General features: G+C 38.9%; 1 protein-coding gene across 3 annotated transcripts in view; it reads right to left on the reverse strand.

Annotated features, from left to right (window-relative positions):
• The window catches only part of ppp4r4 (protein phosphatase 4, regulatory subunit 4), a 231,166-nt gene that overhangs the window by 87,508 nt on the left and 120,449 nt on the right, over positions 1–23,209 (reverse strand). For all 3 annotated transcript variants that reach the window (XM_059962617.1, XM_059962616.1, XM_059962606.1), the window contains exons 4-8: positions 20,988–21,135; positions 19,875–19,948; positions 14,896–15,002; positions 11,246–11,353; positions 4,908–5,029 (exon numbers count right to left, since the gene is read on the reverse strand). In XM_059962617.1, the coding sequence (XP_059818600.1) occupies positions 4,908–5,029; positions 11,246–11,353; positions 14,896–15,002; positions 19,875–19,948; positions 20,988–21,135 (559 nt within the window). The remainder of the gene's footprint in view (positions 1–4,907; positions 5,030–11,245; positions 11,354–14,895; positions 15,003–19,874; positions 19,949–20,987; positions 21,136–23,209) is intronic.

A 23,209-nucleotide genomic window follows, 5' to 3' on the forward strand; every position in this document is an offset into this window, starting at 1 on the left:
TTAATTTGTTCGACACAACATTGCAGGCTGAAAGGCTTCCTCCTGTGCTGTACTGTTCTATGTTCTATATTACCCATTTCCATATTTCATGCCTTTTCAAAGAGGCTTATCAGGAAAGGTTTGCACAAATATCTTCAAGCAGTGAAGTACAAATCAGCATATTAACCCTATTAATTTCTGATCCTTTAAATAAATGTATGATCTCAATGCAATCCTACCTATCATAAATATCAGTTTATGTTAACATCTTTAACAAGCTTTGCTCATGGAAATGTGTCTTCAGCATTCTCCGAAACCATGAAATCTTTGGTCAATGAGGTTTGTATGATCTTGTTTACTCGTAGATGCTTAAAGCTCGTAGACATTTCATTTGCAAAGGTTACTAAGTCAACTACTATCATGATTGTCAGGCACCAGTTGGAAGAATTGTTGCAAATAAATTAGCATGTCTGACAACACAATGCTTCAAAGTGATTCAGCAATATAATGTGGTGTTCCTTACCTCTGAAGCACAGTTGCTAAGTATCAAGATTGTTTAATGTCATTTCCAGTACACAAGTGTAAAGGAGAACAAAATAATTTGTTTTATTCAGGGCCCCAAATAGCCCTACCAGCTGAGGCAACATTTCACCTGCGAGTCTGCTGGGGTCCTCTATTGTATCCAGTGCTGCTGGTTCAGTGTCTTCTACATGTTGGTGAGATTCGTCACAAATTGGGGACCACTTTGAATACTTTGTCAAGCAGCTATGCTCTTTCTGCTGAACGCAGAAGTTCCCGGTGGGCAAATATTTTAATTCTGATTCCCATTCCTGTTCTGACATGTCAGTCCGTGGCCTCATCACTTCAGGGTGCAGAAGCCACATGTGGATAGCCTGCAACCTATTGACATGAAGATCAACTTCTCCTTCCAGTTAAAAAAATTCCCTCTCACTACACTCCTCTATTCCCAATAAGGGGTAGGCCATTTAGAATGGAGTTCAGGAAAAACTTTTTCACCCAGAGATTTGTGGATCTATGGAATGCTCTGCCTCAGAAGGCAGAGGAGGCCAATTCTCTGGATGCTTTCAAGGAAGAGTTAGATAAAGCTCTTAAAGATAGCAGAGTCAAGAGATATGGGAAGAAGGCAGGAATGGGGTACTGATTGTGGATGATCAGCCATGATCACATTGAATGGCGGTGCTGGCTCAAAGGGCCAAATGGCCTGCACCTATTGTCTATTGTCAATTTTGGCCTTTTACCTCTTTTCCCCTATGGTTCACTCCTCTACAGCCAGATTTCTTCCTCTCCAATTCTTTACTTTTCTCACCTACATGGCTTCATCTATCACTTTATAGCTATCATCCTTCCCCTCCCCACACCTTTTTTATTCTGTTGCCTTCCTCCTTCCTTTCCACCCGATGAAGGGCCTCAACCCAAAATGTTGAATATTTATTCATTCCATAGATGCTGCCTGACTTGCTGAGTTCCTCCAGCATTTTGTCTGTGTTGCTCTGGATTTCCAGCATCTGCAGAATCACTTGTGCTTACGATTGTTTCACTGAATTGCTTCAACCATCACTGAAGATAAATGACCTTTAGTTCCTCGGAAGGTTAACTCCCTTTTCATTTTTGCTGCTTTCAACCACACACCCACAACCCCTATTTTATCATTTTGGATTGAATTGACTTTATTACTTACATCCTTCATATACATGAAGAGTAAAAATGTTTATGTTACATCTCCGTTCAAATGTGCAATGTGCAATTTATAGTCATTTATAATAAATATTATGTACAACAGGATAGTCAATAAAACAGAGAAATACAGTTGCATCAGCATGAATTAATCAGTCTGATGAAGCTGTCCCAGAGCCTGTTGCTCCTGGCTTTTATGCTGTGGTACTGTTTCTCAGATGGTAGTAACTGGATCCTTTGGGCCCTTTTTACACACCTGTCTTTGTAAAAGTGCTGAATAGTGGGAAGTTCACATCTACAGATGCGCTGGGCTGTCCACACCACTCTCTGCAGAGTCCTGTGATTAAAGGAGGTACAGTTCCCATACCAGGCAGCGATGCAGCCAGTCAGGATGCTCACAATTGTTCTTAGGCTTTGGGGGCCCATACCAAACTTCTTCAACTGTCTGAGGTGAAAGGCGCTGTTGTGCCTTTTGCCGCATAGCTGGTTACATCAGAGTCACATTATGTACAGACACTCCTGTGCCTAGTGTCACATAATGGACATACAATTAATATATGTATATAAGCTATCTTATGTGTTTATATTTATTGTTTTTTTATTATTCTGTTTTTTTGTGTTGAACCAGATCCAGAGCAACAATTATTTTTTCTCATTTATACTTGAGTACTAGAAATGGCATTAAACAATCTTTAATCATGATTTTGAAGAAGCTCCCAAGAGGAAGAATCATTTAACTATTATTCTAGTGGCTTGAAGTAACTGCTTGCACGTGACAGTGGCCACACTCCGGTACACCATTTCAACAGGTGGGCTAAACCAGGTGAGGGTAGCTGGAAACCTCCAATGCCAACGAGAAAGCTGTATGCCTAGCCCAACAGGCGAAAATAGTTCTGGTGGACTGGGCCAATGGAACCAACTACAAAATCCAGCAGCCAAGAAGGCAATGCTGCAAAGCTTCATGGAGAACGAAGGGCATAATAAGGCAGGGAAGATGCCAGTCATTCAGACCTGCTACCTTGGTTTTTTTCGGTACAGGAACAATGGTGTTTATAAGATGATGGGAGACATAAATAGAGTAGGCAGACAGTATCTGTTTCTCAGGATTGAAATATCTAATACCAGAAGGTACACCTTTAAGGTCAGAGAGGGTAATTTCAAAGATGTATGAAGGGCAAGTTTTCTTTCATACAGAGTGATGTGTGCCTGGAATGAACTGCCTGGGGTGGTGGTGAAGACAGACACATTAGAAACTTACAAGAGATATTTAGAAAGACACTTGAATGTGAGAAAACTGGAATGATATGGACATCGGTTGGCAGAAGAGATTAGTTTAGTTGGCTACAATATTGTGGACCAAAGGGCCTGTTCCTGTGCTATGCTGTTCTGTGTTCTATGTTCATTTCTAACTTCATACAGTAGTGAGATGTACTTTCAAACAATATAATAAAAGACATTCATTCATTTTGAAAATACTTCTTTATTACATAAATCACTCAGATTGAAGCTTGCATCCAAATGGAAAATCAAACAAAACCCTTAATGCTATTTTTGTAGTGATGAAAGTTCTAATGACCAGATGATGCAAATTAAACAAAAGTGTGCTAACAATTGATTAAGAACAATTCTCAAAGACAAGAATAATAGGTCTTAAACAATCAAAGTACATTGCTTTCAAATAAAAATCTGAAAATCAATATTATAAACAAGAACATATACGTACCAATTCCTTTGATAATTACTCACTTTCCTAATTATGAAATAGTTCCTCTGTTCACAAGATAAGGCATTTACAGTCTTTCATTACTTAGACCAAGTCACATTTAAAAGGTTGAGTCAAGTCATTATGACTTGCTAAGAACAAAGTGAATGAATATTTGCAGTTAAAACTTGGGCTTTGCCCGGCAGGGGGATCTGCCCCTACCTATCCATCACTGCCGATGGGTTGTGCCCCACGACCTGCTCAGGCCCCTGTGTTCCTGCCTGGGAGGTCCGGGCCCTGCCTAGGAGTTATGTGGCCTGCCCAGTGAACTCCAAGATTCTGCCTTGCCTGCCTGAACTCTGGGCTAGAATCACCTTGAACATCACGTCCCTCACGCACACCACGGTCACCACATCTTGTCTATCATTTATTTGTTCCTGTCCCACCCCTAGTACTTCAGTGCCTGCGTCCTGCACTTGGGTCCAGCCTGCCATCCCCTTATGACAGCTCAAAAGTGGCAAATGGAGTTCAACCCAGATAAGTGTGAAGTGGCTCATTTTGGTAGGTCAAATATGATGGCAGAATATAGTATTAATGGTAAGACTCCTGGCAGTGTGGAGGATCAGAGGGATCTTGGGGTCTGAGTCCATAGGACGCTTAAAGCAGCTACGCAGGTTGACCCTGTGGTTAAGAAGGCATACGGTGTATTGGCTTTCATCAGTCGTGGAATTGAATTTAGGAGCCGAGAGGTAATGTTGCAGCTATGTAGGACCCTGGTCAGACCCCACCTGGAGTACTGTGCTCAGTTCTCACTACAGGAAGAATGTGAAAGCCATAGAAAGGTTGCAGAGGAGGGTTACAAGGATGTTGCCTGGATTGGGGAGCATGCCTCATCAAAACAGTTTGAGTGAACTCGGCCTTTTCTCTTTGGAGTGACAAAGGTTGAGAGGTGACCTGATAGAGGTGTACAAGATAATGAGAGGCGCTGATCGTGTGGATAGTCAGAGGCTTTTTCCCAGGGCTGAAGTGGCTGCCACAAGCAGGCACAGGTTTAAGGTGCTGGGGAGTAGGTACAGAAGAGATGTCAGGGGTAAGTTTTTTTACTCAGAGAGTGGTGAGTGCATGGAATGGGCTGCTGGCAATGGTGGTGGAGGCAAATACAATAGGGTCTTTTAAGAGACTTCTGGATAGGTACATGGAGCTTAGAAAAATAGAAGACTATAGGTAACCCAAGTAATTTCTAAGGTAGGGACATTTTTGGCACAACTTTGTGGACCGAAGGGCCTGTATTGCACTGTAGGTTTTCTATGTTTCTATGTTTCAGTTTCATAAGATTACACCCAATAAACACAGTATCGAATATGATAGATTCATAGATCATATGATAATTACTATCATTTGAAATTTCATTTGAAATTTGTTGATGTGTAAATTGGGAGTGAAAATGCTCCTTTTGTAGTTATCAATATTCAACATTTAGAATTTACCATGATTTCAAAACATACTAATTTACCTTGTCACATTAACTTACCACTGTCAAACATCACAAGCAGGTTAACAATGGTGTCAAATGCAGCAACACGTACAGTACTCCCTTCATCTCTAGCCAACTCCACTAACTCTGGAAGTATTGCAGTTTTTGTCTGTTCAACACTGTGTAATGAAAATAAATAAAAAACAGATATTTGTATGAAAATTGTAAGTTCATTCTTTATCTTCTTTCAATTCCTAAAAAATAATTTGCATGTAAATCATAGCAGTAACCTGCAGATTAATATATATTTGATCAGAAATGTCATGAATTGATTAAACCTGTATGATGACAACTTCTAATTAGGTTTATTTTATTTTATTTAGAGATACAGCACTGAACAGGCCCTTCCAACCCAATGAGCTGCACTGTCCAGCAACCCACTGATTTAACCCTAATCACAGGACAATATACAATACCAATTACAGTGGGAAGAAACCAGAACTCTGGAGGAACCCCATGCACACACTGGAAGAATGAATAAACTTTCTTACAGAAGACACCAGAATTGAGCTCCAAATTCTCTCACCCTGAGCTGTGTTAACTGCTTAATCTTACTTAAATTTCATAAAACAGAAGAGATAAATTTTAACTGATTACGTGTTTCGAGCTATAAAAGTTCTGTAGAATTTTAATTATTTCACCCATTTCACAGAAAAAGATAAGTAAAGAAAATTGCATTCAAAGCCAATCCTCAAATTTGCAAAATCAAATATAGTGGCTATAAAAATTATTCACCCCACTTGGAGTTTTCATATTTTATTATTTGACAACCTTGAATCACAGTGGATTTAATTTGGATTTTTTTGACACTTATCAACAGAAAAAGACTCTTTCATGCCAAACTGAAAACAGATCTCTACAAAGTGATCTAAATTAATTACAAATATAAAACACAAAATATTTGATTGCATAAGTATTCACCCCCTTCAGGTCATTATTTAGTAGATGCAGCTTTGGCAGCAATTACAGCCTTGAGTCTGTGTGGATAGGTCTCTATCAGCTTTGTACATCTGGACACTGCAGTTCCTCCCCATTCTTCTTTACAAACTTGCTCAAGTCCTGTCAAATTGCATGGGGATTGTGAGTGAACAGCCCTTTTCAAGTCCAGCCACAAATTCTCAATTGGATTGAGGTCTGGACTCTGACTTGACCACTCCAGGACATTAACTTTGTTGTTTTTAAGCCATTCCTGTGTAGCTTTGGCTTTCTGCTTAGAGTCACTGTCTTGCTGGAAAACAAATCTTCTCCCAAGTCGCAGTTCTCTTGCAGACTGCATCAGGTTTTCCTCCTGGATTTCCCTGTATTTTGCTGCATTCATTTTATCTTCTACTTTCACAAGCCTTGCAGATCCTGCTGCAGTGAAGCATCCCCACAGCATGATGCAGCCACCACCATGGTTCACAGTAGGGATGGTGTGTTATTGATGATGTGTGGTGTTTGGCTTATGACAAACATAGCATTCAGTCTGATGGCCAAAAAGCTCAATTTTGATTCCATCAGCCCTTAGAACCTACTTCCAGCTGATTTTAGAGTTTTCCACATGCCTTCTGGTAATTTCTAGCTGAGATTTCATGTGAGTTTTCTAACCCCAACGGTGCCTTTCTCAAGCCACTCTCCATAAAGCTGCAACTGGTGAAGCACCTGGGCAACAGTTGTATGTGAAGTCTCTCTCATCTCAGCCAATAAAGCTTGAAACTCCTCCAGATTTATCACAGGTCTCTTGGTGGCCTCCCTCACTAGTCCCCTTCTTCCACTGTCACTCAGTTTTTGACAGTTTTAGGCAGATTTACAGCTGTGCCATTTTCTTTCCATTTCTTGATGATTGACTTCACTCTGTGCCAAGGGATATTCAGTGACTTGGAAATTTTCTTGGATCCTTCTTCTGACTTGTGCTTTTCAATAAACTTTTCGCAGAGTTGCTTGGAGTGTTCTTTTGTCCACATGGTGTAGTTTTTGTCAGGATACTGACTTACCAGCAGCTGGATCTGCCAGATCCAGGTGTGTTTTTACTACAATCAATTGAAACACATTGAATGCACATAGGTCTCCAACAACAGATCTCCATTTAACTTATTACATGATTTCTAAACCCACTGATAATTCAGTGTGTCATATTAAAGGATGGTGGGGAACACTTATGCAATCAATTATTTTGTGTTTTATCTTTGTAATTAATTTAGATCACTTTGTAGAGATGTTTTCACTTTGACATGAGTCTTTTTCTGTTGATTAGTGTTGAAAAAAAGTCAATTTAAACCCACTGTGATTCAATGCTATAAAACAATAAAACATTACAACTTCCAGGGGTGAACACTTTTTGTCGGCACAGTAATAGCAAGGCCACCAGGAAATCTGACAACAGAACTTCAAAACATCTGAAGTCTTATACTCTCTGCTCATGTATTAGGTGCTTTGTAACAATCACCTCAAACATAATTTGTAGAAATCAGTGAATTTATGAGAACATGAGGTGTTTATAAAACATTAATTTTGTTTTTAAAAAATTGAATTTTCTTTGTAAAATGGGATATTGTAAAATTTTTGGTGGTGAGCTAAACCATCATAATCCCTAAGCCATAAAATCCAAATATTTTGTTGATTTTTTATACTACAGACTAATATTTCAAAATTTGATAAAAGTGATATTATTTATCAATTACTTTTAAAGTTCAAGACAAATCAGTTTAATTTATTTCTATGTGTATTTTCCCATAATTTACTTATATTCTGTTAAATATTTAAACTAAGCCAGAATTGTTTGGAGAGCTTAAGATAAAGGAATTGATAGAATTCACCTGCAGTTTGAGGAGAAACTATGTCAGATGTATCAGTATTACTGTGGAGTAAAGGGAATTACAAAGGCATGAGAAAGGAGATGCCAAAATTGATCTGAAGGAAATATCAGCAAGGATAATGACAGAGTAGCAAAGGCTGGAATTTCTGGGAGCAAGTAGGAAGGCACAGAATAGATACATCCCACTGAAAAATAAGTCTTCTAAAGGGAGAAGATGCAAAATTGTGGCTAACAAGAGAAATCAAAACCAATATCAAAGCCAAAGGAAGGGCATATATTAGAGTGTGTTGGCGCATGGCCTAGTGGATAAGGCATCGGTCTTGTGACCTGATGGTCACTGGTTCGAGCCTCAGTTGAGGCAGTGTGTTGTGTCCATGAGCAAGGCACTTAACAACACATTGCTCTGCAACGACACCAGTGCCAAGCTGCTTAGTGCCCTTCCCTTGGACAACATCAGTGATGTGGAGAGGGGAAGGCTTGCAGCTTGGACAACTGCCGGTCTCCCATACAACCCTGCCCAGGCCTGCACCCAGCAACAAATCCATGGTCTCACAAGACTAACGGATGCCTATTGTTATTATAATAGAGCAAAAATTAGTGAGAAGCTAGAGTATTAAGAAGCTTTTAAAAAACAACAAAAAGCAATTTAAAGGAGGAAAAAATAGAATACAAAGGTAAGCTGGCCAATAATAGTAAAGAGGATATCAAAAGTTTCTGATATAGAAAGTGTAAAAAAGAGGCGAGAGTAGATATTGGACCACTGGAAAATGATGCTGGAGAGGTAGTAATGGGGGACCAGGAAATGGTGGATGAACTGAATAAGTAGTTTGCATCAGTCTTCACAGTAGAAGACACTATAAGTATGGCAGAGGTTCGAGAGTGTCTGGGAACAGAAGTGAGTGAAATTGCTATTACTATACAGAAGGTGCTTGGGAAAGGTCTGAAAGTAGATAAGTCACCTGGACCAGATAGTATACAACCTAGGTTTCTGAAAGAAATGGATGAAGAGATTATGAGACATTAGTGATGATCTTTTAAGAATCAATAGATTCTGGCATATTTCCAGAGGACAGGAAAATTGCAAATGTCACTCCGCTCTTCAAGAAGGGAAAGAGGCAGAAGAAAGGAAATTATAGACCAGTAGGTTGGACCTCACTGATTGAGAAGATGTTGGAGTTGATCTTTAAGGATGTAGTTTCGGGGTACTTGGAGGCACGTAATCAAATAGCTGGAAGTCAGCATGATTTCCTTAAGGGGAAATCCTCCGGACAAATCTGTTGAAATTTGTTGAGGAAATGATAAGTAGGATAGAGAAAAGAAAATCGATTGATGTTGTGTACTTGGATTCTCGGAAGACCTTTGACAAGGCTGCTTAACAAGTTAAGACCCTGTGATATTACAGGAAATATACTAGCATGGATAGAGCATTAGCCAATTGGCAGGAGGCAAAAAGTGGGAATAAAGAGAGCATTTTCTGGTTGGCTGCCAGTGAATAGTGGTGTTCCACAGGGATCTGTGATGGGACTGATTCTTTTACCATTATATATCAAAGATTTGAATGATGGATTTGGTGGCTTTATGACTAAGTTTGCAGACGATATGAAGACAGGTGGAGGGGCAGGTAGTGTTGAGAAGTTGCAGAAGGACTTTGACAAATTAGGAGAATGGGCAAAGAAGTGGCAGGAGGAATGCAGTGTTGGGAAGTTTATGTTCACGCACTTTGTTAAAAGAAATAAAAGTGTAGACTATTTTCGAAATGGAGAGAAAATTCAAAAATCTGAGGTGCAAATGAGGGAGTCCTCATGCAAGATTCGCTAAAGATTAGTTTGCAGGTTTAATCAGTGATGAGGAAGGCAAATGCAATGTTACGTTCATCTTGAGATAACTAGAATACAAAAGCAAGGATGTAATGTTGACGCTATAAACACCGGTGTGGCCTTACTTGGAGCAGTTTTGGGCCCTTTGTCTAGGAAAGGATATGCTGACAATGAGAAGGTTTATGAAAATGATTCTGGGATTGTACTCACTGGAATCAAAAGAATGAGGGGTGATTTCATTGAAACTTATCAATGTTGAAAAGCCTCAATAGAGTGGATGTGGAGAGGATATGTGGGAGTCTAAGACCAGAGGACACAGCCTCAGAATAGAGGGTCATCCACTTAGAGTGGAGATAAGGAGGAGTTTCTTTAGCCAGAGAGGGGTGATTCTGTGGAATTTATTGCCACAGGCAGCTATACAATCAAGGTTATTGGTAAAGCCAGAGGTTAATTGGTTCTTGATTAGATGAAAGGGTATGGGGAGAAGGCAGGAGATTGGGACTGAGAGGGAAAATGGATGAGCCTTGATGAAATGGCAGAGTAGACATGAAAGGCTGAATGGCCTCATTCTGCTCCCATATTTTATGCCCTAAACATTGTATTTTTTTACTTCACAATTTGCTATCTATGAAAATTCTTCATTGAAACTTGTTCATTGGTCAGTTGGTTAATTTCATTAGTGCTAGATATCAAAGATCCTGGAGGTCATGTCCAGCAGCAATTGTTTTGGGAAAGGAGTGCATCATCCTGGTTTTTGTAAGCAGCTTTCTCCAGAAGAGCAATGAGCATTACTACTTCACTACTGACAGCAAAGACTTATTACAAAACACATGGTGGAATTGTAAGTTCCATTAAAATCTATCCATTGAAAGAAAAAGGGTAAAATATTACCATCTAAACTCAATACTTAGAACTTACTATATATATCAAAATTATTTCATTTCCTGGAATAATAATTTCAAAATGTTCCTGCTTACTAATTTTTACTTCAACACAAATGTGACTAGAAGTGAAAACTAAAAGCAAAATATTACTTTGGAATAGCAAGACTAAAATTCCAATAGAGTGGGAGTTCCCAGACCTCTTGGTTGATGATACGGGTTTATGGCATAAAAAAGGCTGGGAGCCCCTGCAATGGAGGAAATACTACTTTGTAGGATAAAATTTAAATTTAGTGTTGAATTAAGGATCATGTCAAGTTTATTGTCACATGAACAAGCATGGTAGGGTACAAGTAAAATGAAAAGCTTGCTTGCAGAAACACTATACGAAGTAGAGAATTGATCTATTTCACATCAATGTATGAAAATTAAAAATGTTATCACAAAATATCAAAAATACAAATATAATTCATAAAAGATACCTATCTGTTAAAGATTTAGGCATTTTCATAAAGGCTTTCCTTTAGTTCCAATAAGCAAATCTTAGAGTAAAATGCATGCAGATTAAATGCTATAGCACACACATATTAAATTCATAATCTAATTATTTGATAATACCCATAACTATTTTAAATCAACATGCACCATGTTTAAGAATACCATCTTCTTTCAATATTTTTCTTGGTGTAATCTGGCACTGAGTTGCCTAATTGGAAGAAAAGCTTGGTTAAGTTAATTGTACATGTTCAATTATGGTATTTATGATTTTATTGGTTGTACTGAAATTCTATTTCAAATTGACATGCATTTATACGTGTTGTAATTGTAAGTTATGATATTTACCCAATTCCCTGTGCTATGTATTCCAGCTGTCGGCACATACAGGAGCGAACTTCATATTCAACATCCTGGCAAAGTGATCTCACTAGAGGCAAAATATCCCGCTTAATTCTGCAAAGATAATACAACTATTTAGATGCTTCTGAATTTTATAATATAATCATAATAAATATATAACATTAGTGTGTTGTGCCTTGCAGCTCATAAAGGAATGGTTAAAAATGTAAAATAAACAAACCACTTATTATCCCAGGCTATTTTGTTGTTGTCACATACCAACACAAACATATTAATGCTTCCCTCCTGTTAGCTGACAGACAACTGAAGGCTGCAACCCTGACAGTTTAAAAAGCAGTAATTTACAATTCTCATATTTACAAGTGGTGTGGAGGAGGCAACCTTCAAGCAAGAATCATTTCCATGACTAATTCTTACTTCACATTCCAGCAATGACGAAGCAAATTGCTCATATTTGTAATAACAGAATTCATAGAGCGATAGTGCCATTGAGTCATAGAGTATTACAACAAAGAAACAGGTCCTTTGGCCCTTCTAGTTCATACTGAACTCTTATTCAACTGTATTATAATCTATATGACCAGAGAGCAGAAGGAGCTGCCACACTTAATATAGTCAATAATTTACAACAACAAATTATATTTATACAGTTTCCTTAAAGTTGGAAATGCACCTAAGTACTTCACTGAAGTGGGTCAAAGAATTTTAAAAGATAAAAGAATGGTAATTGTGCCAGAATGGAACATTTTCAAGCAAACTAAAACTGTGGATAAAAAACGTTCATTTTGAAAGGTCAAAGGGAATTCAGGAATTAAAATAGAGGGCGCTAAAAGTTTTACTACCAAAGAGCAGAAAGGGAAGTGCAAAGATAAAGGAGGGCTAAAAACAGAATGCAAAAGACAAGGAGGAGAAAAGACAGCATTAATATTCTGCCTTTCATACTCTTGGGATGTCTAAAAGCACTTTTGAACTATATGAATGCAAAATAAAAGATAACCACTGTTAAATAGCGCACACGAGACACTTTGGACACATACTGGGTAGAATTTCCCTGTTCAACTGCAGACAATTGAGGAAGTCTGGTATGGGCCCCAAATCCTAAAGACTTTCTACAGGGGCACAATTGAGAGCACCCTGACTGGCTGCATCACTGCCTGGTATGGGAACTGTACCTCCCTCAATTGCAGGACTCTGCAGAGAGTGGTGCAGACAGCCCAGCGCATCTGTAGATGTGAACTTCCCATGATTCAGGACATTTACAAGGACAGGTGTGTAAAAAGGGCCTGTAGGATCACTGGGGACCCAAGTCACTCCAACCACAATCTATTCCAGCTGTTAAGCCAGGACCAACAGGCTCAGGGACAGCTTCTTCCACCAGGCCATCAGACTGATGAACTCACGCTGATTTGAGTGTTATCTATATTACATTGACTGTTTAATGTATTATAAATTACTACGATTGCACATTGCACATTTAGACGGAGATGTAACATAAAGATTTTTACTCCTCATGTATGTGAAGGATGTAAGAAATAAAGTCAATTCAATAACCTCTGATAGACAGCATTATCTCTACTAATTACTATGTACAACATAAAAACTAAATTACAAACAAGAGAGAATCTGGAGATGCTGGAAATCTGAGCTACACACACAAAATGCTGGAAGAACTCAACAAACCAGGCAGCATCTATGGAAAAAAGTACAGTCGACGTTTCGGGCCAAAACCCTTCAGCAAGTCCTGCCTGCTGAGTTCTTCCAGCATTTTAAGTATGTTGATAAAAGACTAAATTATTGTTGTCAGAAACAAAACACAAAGCACACTTCAAGATGTAATATGAATCAATGCAAAAGCAGCATTTGTGTATAAAACCAAGTGAAAAGAGAAAAATGTTTTTTTTGTTGCAGAAAGATGATACAATGCACAAAATCCTAAATCCAGTATAATGAAATATGGTCAAAAAACAATGGGAATATCTCTCTGGCAGTGAAATGATTCAGCTATTTAACAGATATTTGAATGACAGAATGTACTTGTGATGAAAGGATATATATTATGCATTTGGAAACAGCTTAATCTGGTTTCAGAATTTATGTCCAGCATATTCACTCCAATTACACAGAATATACGAGGATGTCCATTGTGTGAACAAGTTGTTGTTAAAGGTTAATGGGAAATTCTGTATTAAAATGTTTATTAGATCCAGGGAAAATGAGAACAAATTGTTGTTAAAGAAAGGTTCAAGATTACAGTGAGTTAATACCATACGAAGCACTACATTTAGATCTTTATGGATTAACTATTTACTGATCGCCATAACATCAACAGAAATAATCAATTTACACCTTGAAATTATTCAATTAGGTGTAGAGTTAGAACAGAAATTTATGTTTTCTTAGAGTGGATGTGGAGAAGATGTTTCGTATGGTGGGGGAGTCTAAGACTAGAGGACACAGCCTCTGAATTGAGGGACGTCCTTTTAGAACAGAGATGAGGAGGAATTTATTTAGCCAGAGAGTGGTGAATCTGTGGAATTCAAAGGCAGCTGTGGAGGCCAAGTCATTGGGTGCATTTAAGGCAAAGGTTGTTAAATTCTTGTTTAGTCAGTAGATGAAGGGATATAGGGAGAAAGCAGGAGATTAGGGCTGAAAGGGAAAATGGATCAGCCATGATGAGGTGGTGGAGCAGGGTCGATAGCCTAATTCTGCTCCTATATCTTATGGTCTTATGGTCTAAATACAGTACTGTACAAAAGTCTTAGGCACAAACATATAGTTAGGGTGCATAAGACTTTTGTACAGAACATACTAATTTATGTATTGCACTGTGCTGCTGCAAAAAAAAACACTTCATGACACATCTGAGTGATGATAAACCCGATTCTGACATGGGTCTCGAATGTGGACTGTGAGTGGGAAAGGACTGGAAGAGGGGAATCATGGTTGGGAAAAGGAGAAGGGAGAGGAGAGGGAGCAGGAGGCACCAGAGAGACATTCTGTAATGATCAATATACCAATTGTTTGGAATCAAATTACTTTTCCTGGTGTCTCAGGGCTGGGTATGTCTCCACCTACACCACCCACCCTCCACTCCTAGCTCTCCTTCTCTGCCACCTAAGTAACACCCCTCTCATGGCACTCCACCCTTGCAATTTCCAACATCCTTTGCTTCCGCCAAATTTACAAACTCGCTGTCCACTCGAAGTGGACAAATACAGTGCTGTGCAAAAGTCTTAGGCACCCTAGCTATATATGAGTGTGTGCATAAGACTTTTGCACTGTGCTGTATATGTGGTTATTCATATATTTTAAGAAACTAATAATGTTTTATGAGTTACAGACAACACAGCTCCATGAATAAGTTTCAATAAAACCACAGAAAATTTAATGAGTAAAAACTGGAGTGAAAAGATTATAGTCCATATTATTTATATGATGTATGTTTGCTATACAATAAACATCAACTATATTACTGTAAAAATACATTAATGACATATCATTTCAGAAAACAATTTTTCAGTTTATGCTAAATTGAAATACTTAGTCATAATATTATGATAGCATCTTGGGCTGTATGTACAATTAGATTAATACATTTAGCAAGCAATCACCAATGAAACATTCATTTCACTTACACATGAGATTCAAACTTCCTGGCAATTCGGCCCAGAATTTTGCAACTGGCTAAACGTGACTGGATTGTCTGTGATAATTGAGCCTTTGAAACCAGTGGAGATAAAATCTAAACGAGAACAAAAGCTTACTGAAAATAGAAACATTTTAAGCACTAAAAGACAACTATGATGCTTTCAACAATTGTTTAAGATTTGCAATTTTAGTCTCTTATAAAATTCATTCAGAATTCTATTTTGTATGCTAGGAGAAAGAGGCAAACCTTTAGTCAATGATTTATTATCCCATTAAAATAGAAGAAGCATGGGCAGAGTAAGTGCAAAGCTTTTGAAAGCGAACTATATTTTACACACTGGTACCCATTGTTGAAATAATAACTGGTTGACAATAAGTGCAATTATGTCTTGATTGACAAAGAAGTATCATATATGCCTTCCTTGGTTTGTTAGCGACCAGTGCTGCCATCTTCAGGGATCATTGGACTTGTACAAAAGCTTCCTCTGTTCTTCAATGCTCTGCAAGGTTCTGACATTCATGGTGTATTCTCTGCTCTTACTAGTCCTCTGAAAATGCTTCACCTCACACATATCAGGATTAAATCCCATCTGCCATTGCTCTGCCCACTTCAGCAATATCGTACTCTCACTTACAGTTATAAAACTAACCCTCCGCCATCAGTTTCTGCAAATATTATCATATCCGCTTTAAATCATTTTTACCCATTTGTCCGGGATCCCATGGGCTCAAATTTTTTGCACCAATCTCTCAAGGAACACAAAGGACCCAATAAAGTCCATTGAGACTATTTCTATCACATTGCCCTCATCAATATCTTCTGCGGCCTCTTCACAAAATTGGTCAAATTGGTCAGACAGGATCTCCCAATAATAAAACAATTCTGATCATCTTTGCTTATCTCTGCCTTTTGTAAGTTCAGACTAATCTTTTCTTTCATAATTTTTCTCCCTAAATAAATTTCCTAACATTGATAGTTGGGGTATCACAGTAGCTGTCTGAGTCATACAGTAGGAACTTCACTGGTGGCCAGTAAAGATCTTCAACTCTCTAACATGGCCCCAAACAAACTCTCCCTTGCCACCCATGGCAGCGTTTGTGGCCCAGTGTTCTAGAGTTCTTACTACCCACTCCCTGATTTCTCCACCTATAGGTTCTCCTTCATAGGGAATATAGATGAGAAGTATTCTACATCCTCTGAATGTCCATATTCATCCTTCGCCACTACCAGGGAGATGCTCGATACAAACTGAATAAACATTACATATACTCCACCTGGGTAGTCCAAAATCCTTTGGCATTAACATTGACTTTTCCAATTTTAACCACCTTTCCCTCTGTTAGTTATTTCCCCCCTTCCCCCACTACTGCCCCCCACTTCCAATCCTACTCTGGTCCCCCCACTATTGTCCTATTTTCCTAACACTCACTTCCCAGCATCCTACTCAGATTCCTGACTCTGTCCACTCCCTATTTGGTTCTGCTTCCACTGGCCATTTCCCCTCCCCTAATGGTTCCCCATTATCACCCCTTTTTGTGCTCTTTACCAATCTTCACAGTCCCCATCCTCCACCTTGCTCCACTTTTCTCCATTTTTAATCTACCCTACATCTATATTTCAGCTGCCTTTGTCCCCAACTCCATGTGTGTACCTCATTCTTTCCCAGAACAACCTGCCTGTCATCTTGCATCCCTCCTCTGTACACTAATCACCCTGGACTCATTTCAACCCACCCCTTCTTTTTATACTAGCCATCTCAGCTTTCCACTCTCAGTCCTGTTGCACAGTTTTGACCTGAAATATTCGCAAGTTCTCTCCCTCCACAGATGTTCCTCCAGCAAACTGTTTGTTGCTACTCTGGCTCCAAGAGAAGATTGCTATTTAGGACCAAAATGAACCCCACAACTTCCCAAGTTATCCCCTGCCTTTAATATATAGAAAACCATGGAGTCTTAGAACACTATAGAACAGAAACAGGCCCTTTGGCCTATCTACTCTTTGCCAAACTATTAACATGCCTAGTCCCATTGATGTGTACCCAGATCATATACCGCCATCCCCTTGAATCAATGTACCTATTGAAATTTCTCTTGTTTTGAAAAGAAATCCACATCCACCATCTCCACTGACAGCTCATTCCACACTTTCACCACCCTCTGAGTTAAGAAGCTCACCCTCATGTTCCCTTATAAACATTGAACCTTTCACCCTTAAGCCATTAGCTCTAGTCTCACCTAACCTTAGTGGAAAAAACCTGCTTGCATTTACCATATCTATACCTGTCATAATTTTGTATACCTCTATCAAGTCTTCCCCCATTCGCTTACAGTACTGTGCAAAAGTCTTAAGTAAATGCACAGTATTTCTATGTATTGCACTGTACTGCTGCCACAAAAAAAACACATTTCATGACATATGAGAGTAATAGAACATAGAAACATAGAAAACCTACAGCACAATACAGGCCCTTCAGCCCACAAAGTTGTGCCGAACATGGCCCTATCTTAGAAATTACTAGGCTTACCTATAGCCCTCTATTTTTCTAAGCTCCATGTACCTATCCAGAAGTCTCTTAGAAGACCCTATTGTATCCACCTCCACCATTGCTCTGTTGCCAGCAGCCCATTCCACTTACTCACCATTCTCTGAGTAAAAAACTTACCCCTGACATCTCCTCTGTACCTACTCCCCAGCACCTTAAACCTGTGTCCTCTTGTGGCAACCATTTCAGCCCTGGGAAAAAGCCGCTGACTACCCACACAATCAATGCCTCTCATCATCTTATTCACCTCTATCAGGTCACCTCTCATCCTCCTTCGCTCCAAGGAGAAAAGGTCGAGTTCACTCAACCTATTTTCATAAGGCATGCTCTCCAATCCAGGCAACATCCTTGTAAATCTCCTCTGCACCCTTTCTTTGGCTTCCACATCCTTCGTGTAGTGAGGCGACCAGAACTGAGCACAGTACTCCAAGTGGGGTCTGACCAGGGTCCTATATAGCTGCAATGATAGATCTAATTCTGATATGGGTCTCTATTGTCGACTGAAATTGGGACGGGGGCAGAGAGAGGGTAATCATACTTGGAAAAGGGGGAATGGAGAGGGGAGGCAGCAGCAAGCACCAAAGAAGCATTCTGTAACAAACAATAACCAATTGTTTGGAATCAAATATCCCTGCCTGGTGTCTCAGGGCTGGGTGAGTCTGCACCCACACCACCATCCTACCTTGGCACTCCTTCTCTACCAGCCGTCTCACACCCCTCCCATGGCACTCCACCCTGCTATTCCCAATATCCTTTGCTCTCACCAGATTTACGAACTTGCTCTCCACTCAACGTCGACAAATACAGTACTATACAAAAGTCTTAGGCACCCTAGCTATATATGTGTGCCTAAGAATTTGGCACAATACTGAATGCTCTAGGGAATAAAGTCCTAACCTATTCAATCTTTCCTTATAACTCAGTCCTCCAGTCCTGGCAACAACCTTGTAAATTTTCTCTATATTCTTTCAATCTTATTTACATCTTTCCTGTAGGTAGGTGACCAGAACTGCACACAACACTCCAAATAAGACCTCCTTAATGTCTTTTGGACTATGGATCACTATTCTCAGATCCCACAGTTCTACCATACTCACATGCCCTACCATTTGCACTTGTCTATAGTAAATTCCATCTGCCATTTCTCAGCCCGTTTTTCCAGCTGGTCCAAACTCTGCTTTGACAGTCTTCTTCGTCATCCACTTGGTGTCATTCACAAATTCTCTGATCTAGTTTACCATATTATCATCCAGATCGTTGATTTAGATGACAAACGACAACATTTCCAGCACCAGTTCCTGTGGCACACCACTAGACACAGGCCTCCAGTCAGAGAGGCAACAAAATTTTACCACTCCTTGGCTTCTTCCATGTAGCCAATGACTAATCCAATTTACTACCTTATCCTGAATGCAAAGCAACTGAACCTTTCTGACCAACCTGTTCATGCAGATCTTGTCAAAAGCCTTGCACAGTCCATGTAGTCAAGAACCACTGCCTTGTCTTCATCAACTTTCCTGGTAACTTCCTCAAAAAACTCCATAAGATTGGTTACACACTAGCTACCAAGCAAAAGCCATGTTGACTATCCTTAATCAGGCTCCTTCTATCCTAATACTTATATATCCATTTCTTTAGAATACCTTCTGATAGTTTACCCAGTATTGATGTCAGGCTCACTGACCTAGAACTTCCTGGCTTATTTTTAGAGCCTTCCCTAAACAACAGAACAACATTTGCTAACCTTTAGTCTTCTGGCAGCTCAGTGTGGATCAATATAGAACGGTGGATAAATAACCAAAAGGGGAAAAACAAGCAGGAGATGTGGAGGGTATTGAGATAAATGGATCACTATCATTCAGGAACCCCATGACCCAGGACATGCCCTCTTCTCATTACCACCATCAAAGAGGCAGAACAGGTGTGTGGAGACATACCCTCAAAGTTTAGGAACAGCTTCTTCCCCATCGCCATCAGATTCCTAAATGGAAAATGAACCTATGTGCACTGTATTATTCTTTTTCTCTCTTTTTGCAAATTATCCAATTTTATATACAATATATTTATTTGTATTGTAATTTTTATTGTTTTATTATTATGTATTACGATATGCAGCTCTCACAAAACAATATATTTCATGACATATGCCAGTGATATTAAACCTGAATCTGATTCTGAAATTGGACAGGTGTAATAAAGAGCTGGCTTAATCATGATTAATCATTCAGCCTTCTCCCATGTTCCATGACTGATGCAGCATTTCTGCTTTAACTAGAGCAGGTATAATGGACAGCACTTCACTGTTATTCATGCCATTTTAATAAATGTCTGTAAATAAATGCAAGCATCACAGTTGACATATTCATCAAGATATTCATGATCATGCAATCAGAAAGTAAATACATGGTTTACTTTTACATTACCTCTTGCCTGATGGTTTCCTTTGGTAAAGCATTGATTACAGTCAGGAGAGTCTCCAACCATGCATTGCTGACCACTGACCAAAATACAAACATAATAAGTGGTGACAAATTAATCTACAAAATTAACATATTACATAATTAAGTCCATCATCTAGTTCTGTAACCTAATACATGAGCCATGCTTAGCATATGCACTAATCTGCTTTATTTTTATGCCTGAAACAAAATAGTCTTATTATGAAGTAACAAGTTAGAGACACTTATTTGGATCTTAGTGAAGAACTGTACGGATCTAAATTATTTTCATATTAGTCAACCTTCCAGAAGATTATGCTGCAGAACTTATTACCAGGGAAAAAAAGCCTGATGAGTTTATGCAGACATTACTTTTGCAGAAACTGTCTTAAAATATTTCATTAGGTACTTTTCTACATTTTGAAAAGCCTAATTCTAACTGCTCTGTAAAAAGCAGTATCTTGTATTATCTCTTTTCCTTTTGCATTACCTCAAAATACTTCTGTATGAAATAATCTGTTTGGGTGGCATGTACAGTACATAAAAGCTTTTCACTATATGATGGTAGACATGACAATAATAAACCTATTACCAGTACTCCGAATCTCGTTGTCAATTACAATTTCTTGACCATCAATGTATTTCTTCGTTGATGGTTTTAAGAGACAGTCATTTCTGCCTGTCACCCACACAACCCCACCCTCACACACACAAAAGGAACAATTGTTGAGTGTTTCTTTGTAACTATACCTATTAAACACTACTAAACAAGTTTATACAAATTGCTGATCACATGCTGCTCAATATCATGAACTTTAAATGGATAATCTTTGGCCTTCTTCAACCCAATACTTAAATGGATAATCTTTGACCCCCTTCAAGCCAATACTTAAAAAACAACATATTTCACCAAGAAAACAAGACAGTTTCAAATTCACATTATCCCCATTATTCAAATACACTTTATCATAATTTTCCAAAGATGGTTACTTAATAAAATCAGTACAACAAATGAGATATTAAGAATGAAAATCAGATTTTAAAACTACTACCACAAGCATGCAATGCTGAAGGATTCAGTTCATTAATGTAACTAACCTGTATCTTTGTGATCTAGGTTTACCAATATAATTGGGAGAAAAGAGTGGATATAAGCTGCTGTGGAAACCAACTCTTCTTGTAAGATGGTAAGAAATGCAACTGCAGCAACCAACTGCATCTCCACCCCTGCAACATGGAGTACCTCCTATAACAAATAATTTTTTTATATCAGAATTGACTGATAAGTGGAAAATATCTGAATTTTCACATTTAGAGCATAGAACATAGAATAGTACAATACTGTATGGGCCCTTTCACCTCTGAGGTTGCTTTGACTATACTTTGAGTATACTCCATGATCAATCTGATCCTTCCCTCCTATATTACCCATAACCCTCCACTCTTCTTTCATTTATGTGCCATCAAAGAGTCTCTAAATGTCCTTATTGTATCTGCTTCTACCACTACCTCTGACAGTGCATTCCCAACATTTAATATTCTGTATTAAAAAACCTACCTTTGACATTCCCCTAAACCTTGCTCCACTTACCTTAAAAGGATGACATCTACTATTAGCCATTGCCACCCTCGGAAAAGGCATTGACTGTCAACTCTCTGCCTCTTATCATTGTATAGACCTCTATCATGTGGCCTCTCACCCTCCTTTGCTCCAAAGAGAAAAGCTCTGGCTTACTCATCCTATCCTCTCTAATCCAGGCAGCACCTGGATAAATCTCCTTTGCAACCTCTCTTATGATTCCACAGCCTTCCTACTATGAAGCAACCAGGATTGAGCACAAAGCTCTCTGTGGTCTGCCCAGGGTTTTATAAAGCTACAATATTACCTTGTGAATCTTGAACATATTCTTCAGACTAATGAAGGACAATACATCATACACCTTCTTAACACCTTATCAACTTTTGCAGCAACTTTGTGGGATCTACAGACTTCATACCCAAGGTCCTTCTGTTTATCCACACTGCAAAAAATTCTACCATTAATCTTGCAATATCCCTTAAAGTTCATTCTTCCAAAGTGTATCATTTCACACTTTTCTGGACTGAAATCCATCTGCCACTTTTCAACCCAGCTCTACATCTGCTTCTGTCCAACATTCTACACTATTCCCAACACCACCATCTGCCTATCCTTCCATTTTCTCATCCAAGTCATTTACAAAAATCACAAAGAGCAGTGGTGCCACAACAGATTCACCAATCAACAACTTCCAGGCACAATATGTTCCATTTACTATAACCTTCTGCCTTCTGTGGACTGCTAATTTTGATCCATGCTGTCAGGTTTCCATGGATATCATGCCTCATTTCTTTCTGGAAGAGCCTTCCAAAGAAACCTTGTTAAATGCTGTACTAAAATCCATATACAGTGCCCATAAAAAGAATTCACCCCCCCCCCCCAGCCTTAGAAGTTTTCATGTTTTATTGTTTTATAACATTGTATCACAGTGGATTAATTGGGCTTGTTTGACATTAAGACCATAAGATAGGGAACCAGAATTAGGCCGTTTGGCCATCGAGTTTTCTCCACCATTCAGCATTGATCAACAGAAAAAGACTATCATGTCAAAGTGAAAACAGATCTCTACAAAGTGATCTAAATTAATTACAAATATAAAATACAAAATAATTGATTGCCTAAGAACTCCCCCCCCCCCCCCAAATATGATACACCAAAGCATCACTGGTACAGCCATTTGGTTTTAGAAGTCACATAATTAGTTAAATGGCGATCTATTTTTGAAGACCTGTGTGCAGTCAAAGTGTTTCAATTAACTGTAGTAGAAATACAGCTGTATCTGGAATGTCCAACTGCTGGTGAGTCAGTATCCTGGCAAAAACTACACCATGAAGCTAAAAGAAGACACCAAGCAACACCAGAAAAAAGTTTTGAAAAGCACAAGTCAGGAGAGATACATACAAGAAAATTTCCAAGTCACTGAAAATCTCTTGGAGTACAGTTAATTCAGTCATCAAGAAATGGAAAGAACATGACAGTATTCCCCAGGCTGCTCCATGAGGCGAGGGAAGAGATTGCTGAGCCTCTGGCTAGGATCTTAATGTATCCATTGTTCATGGGAATGGTACCGGAGGATTGGAGGGAGGCGAATGTTGTCCCCTTGTTCAAAAAAGGTAGTAGGGATAGTCTGAGTAATAATAGACCAGTGAACCTTATGTCTGTGGTGGGAAAGCTGTTGGAAAAGATTCTTAGAGATAGGATCTATGGCCATTTAGAGAATCATGGACTGATCAGGGTTAGT

The sequence above is a fragment of the Hypanus sabinus genome, chromosome 2, assembly GCF_030144855.1.
Source record: "Hypanus sabinus isolate sHypSab1 chromosome 2, sHypSab1.hap1, whole genome shotgun sequence".
In the NCBI taxonomy this organism is placed as follows: Eukaryota; Metazoa; Chordata; class Chondrichthyes; order Myliobatiformes; family Dasyatidae; genus Hypanus; species Hypanus sabinus.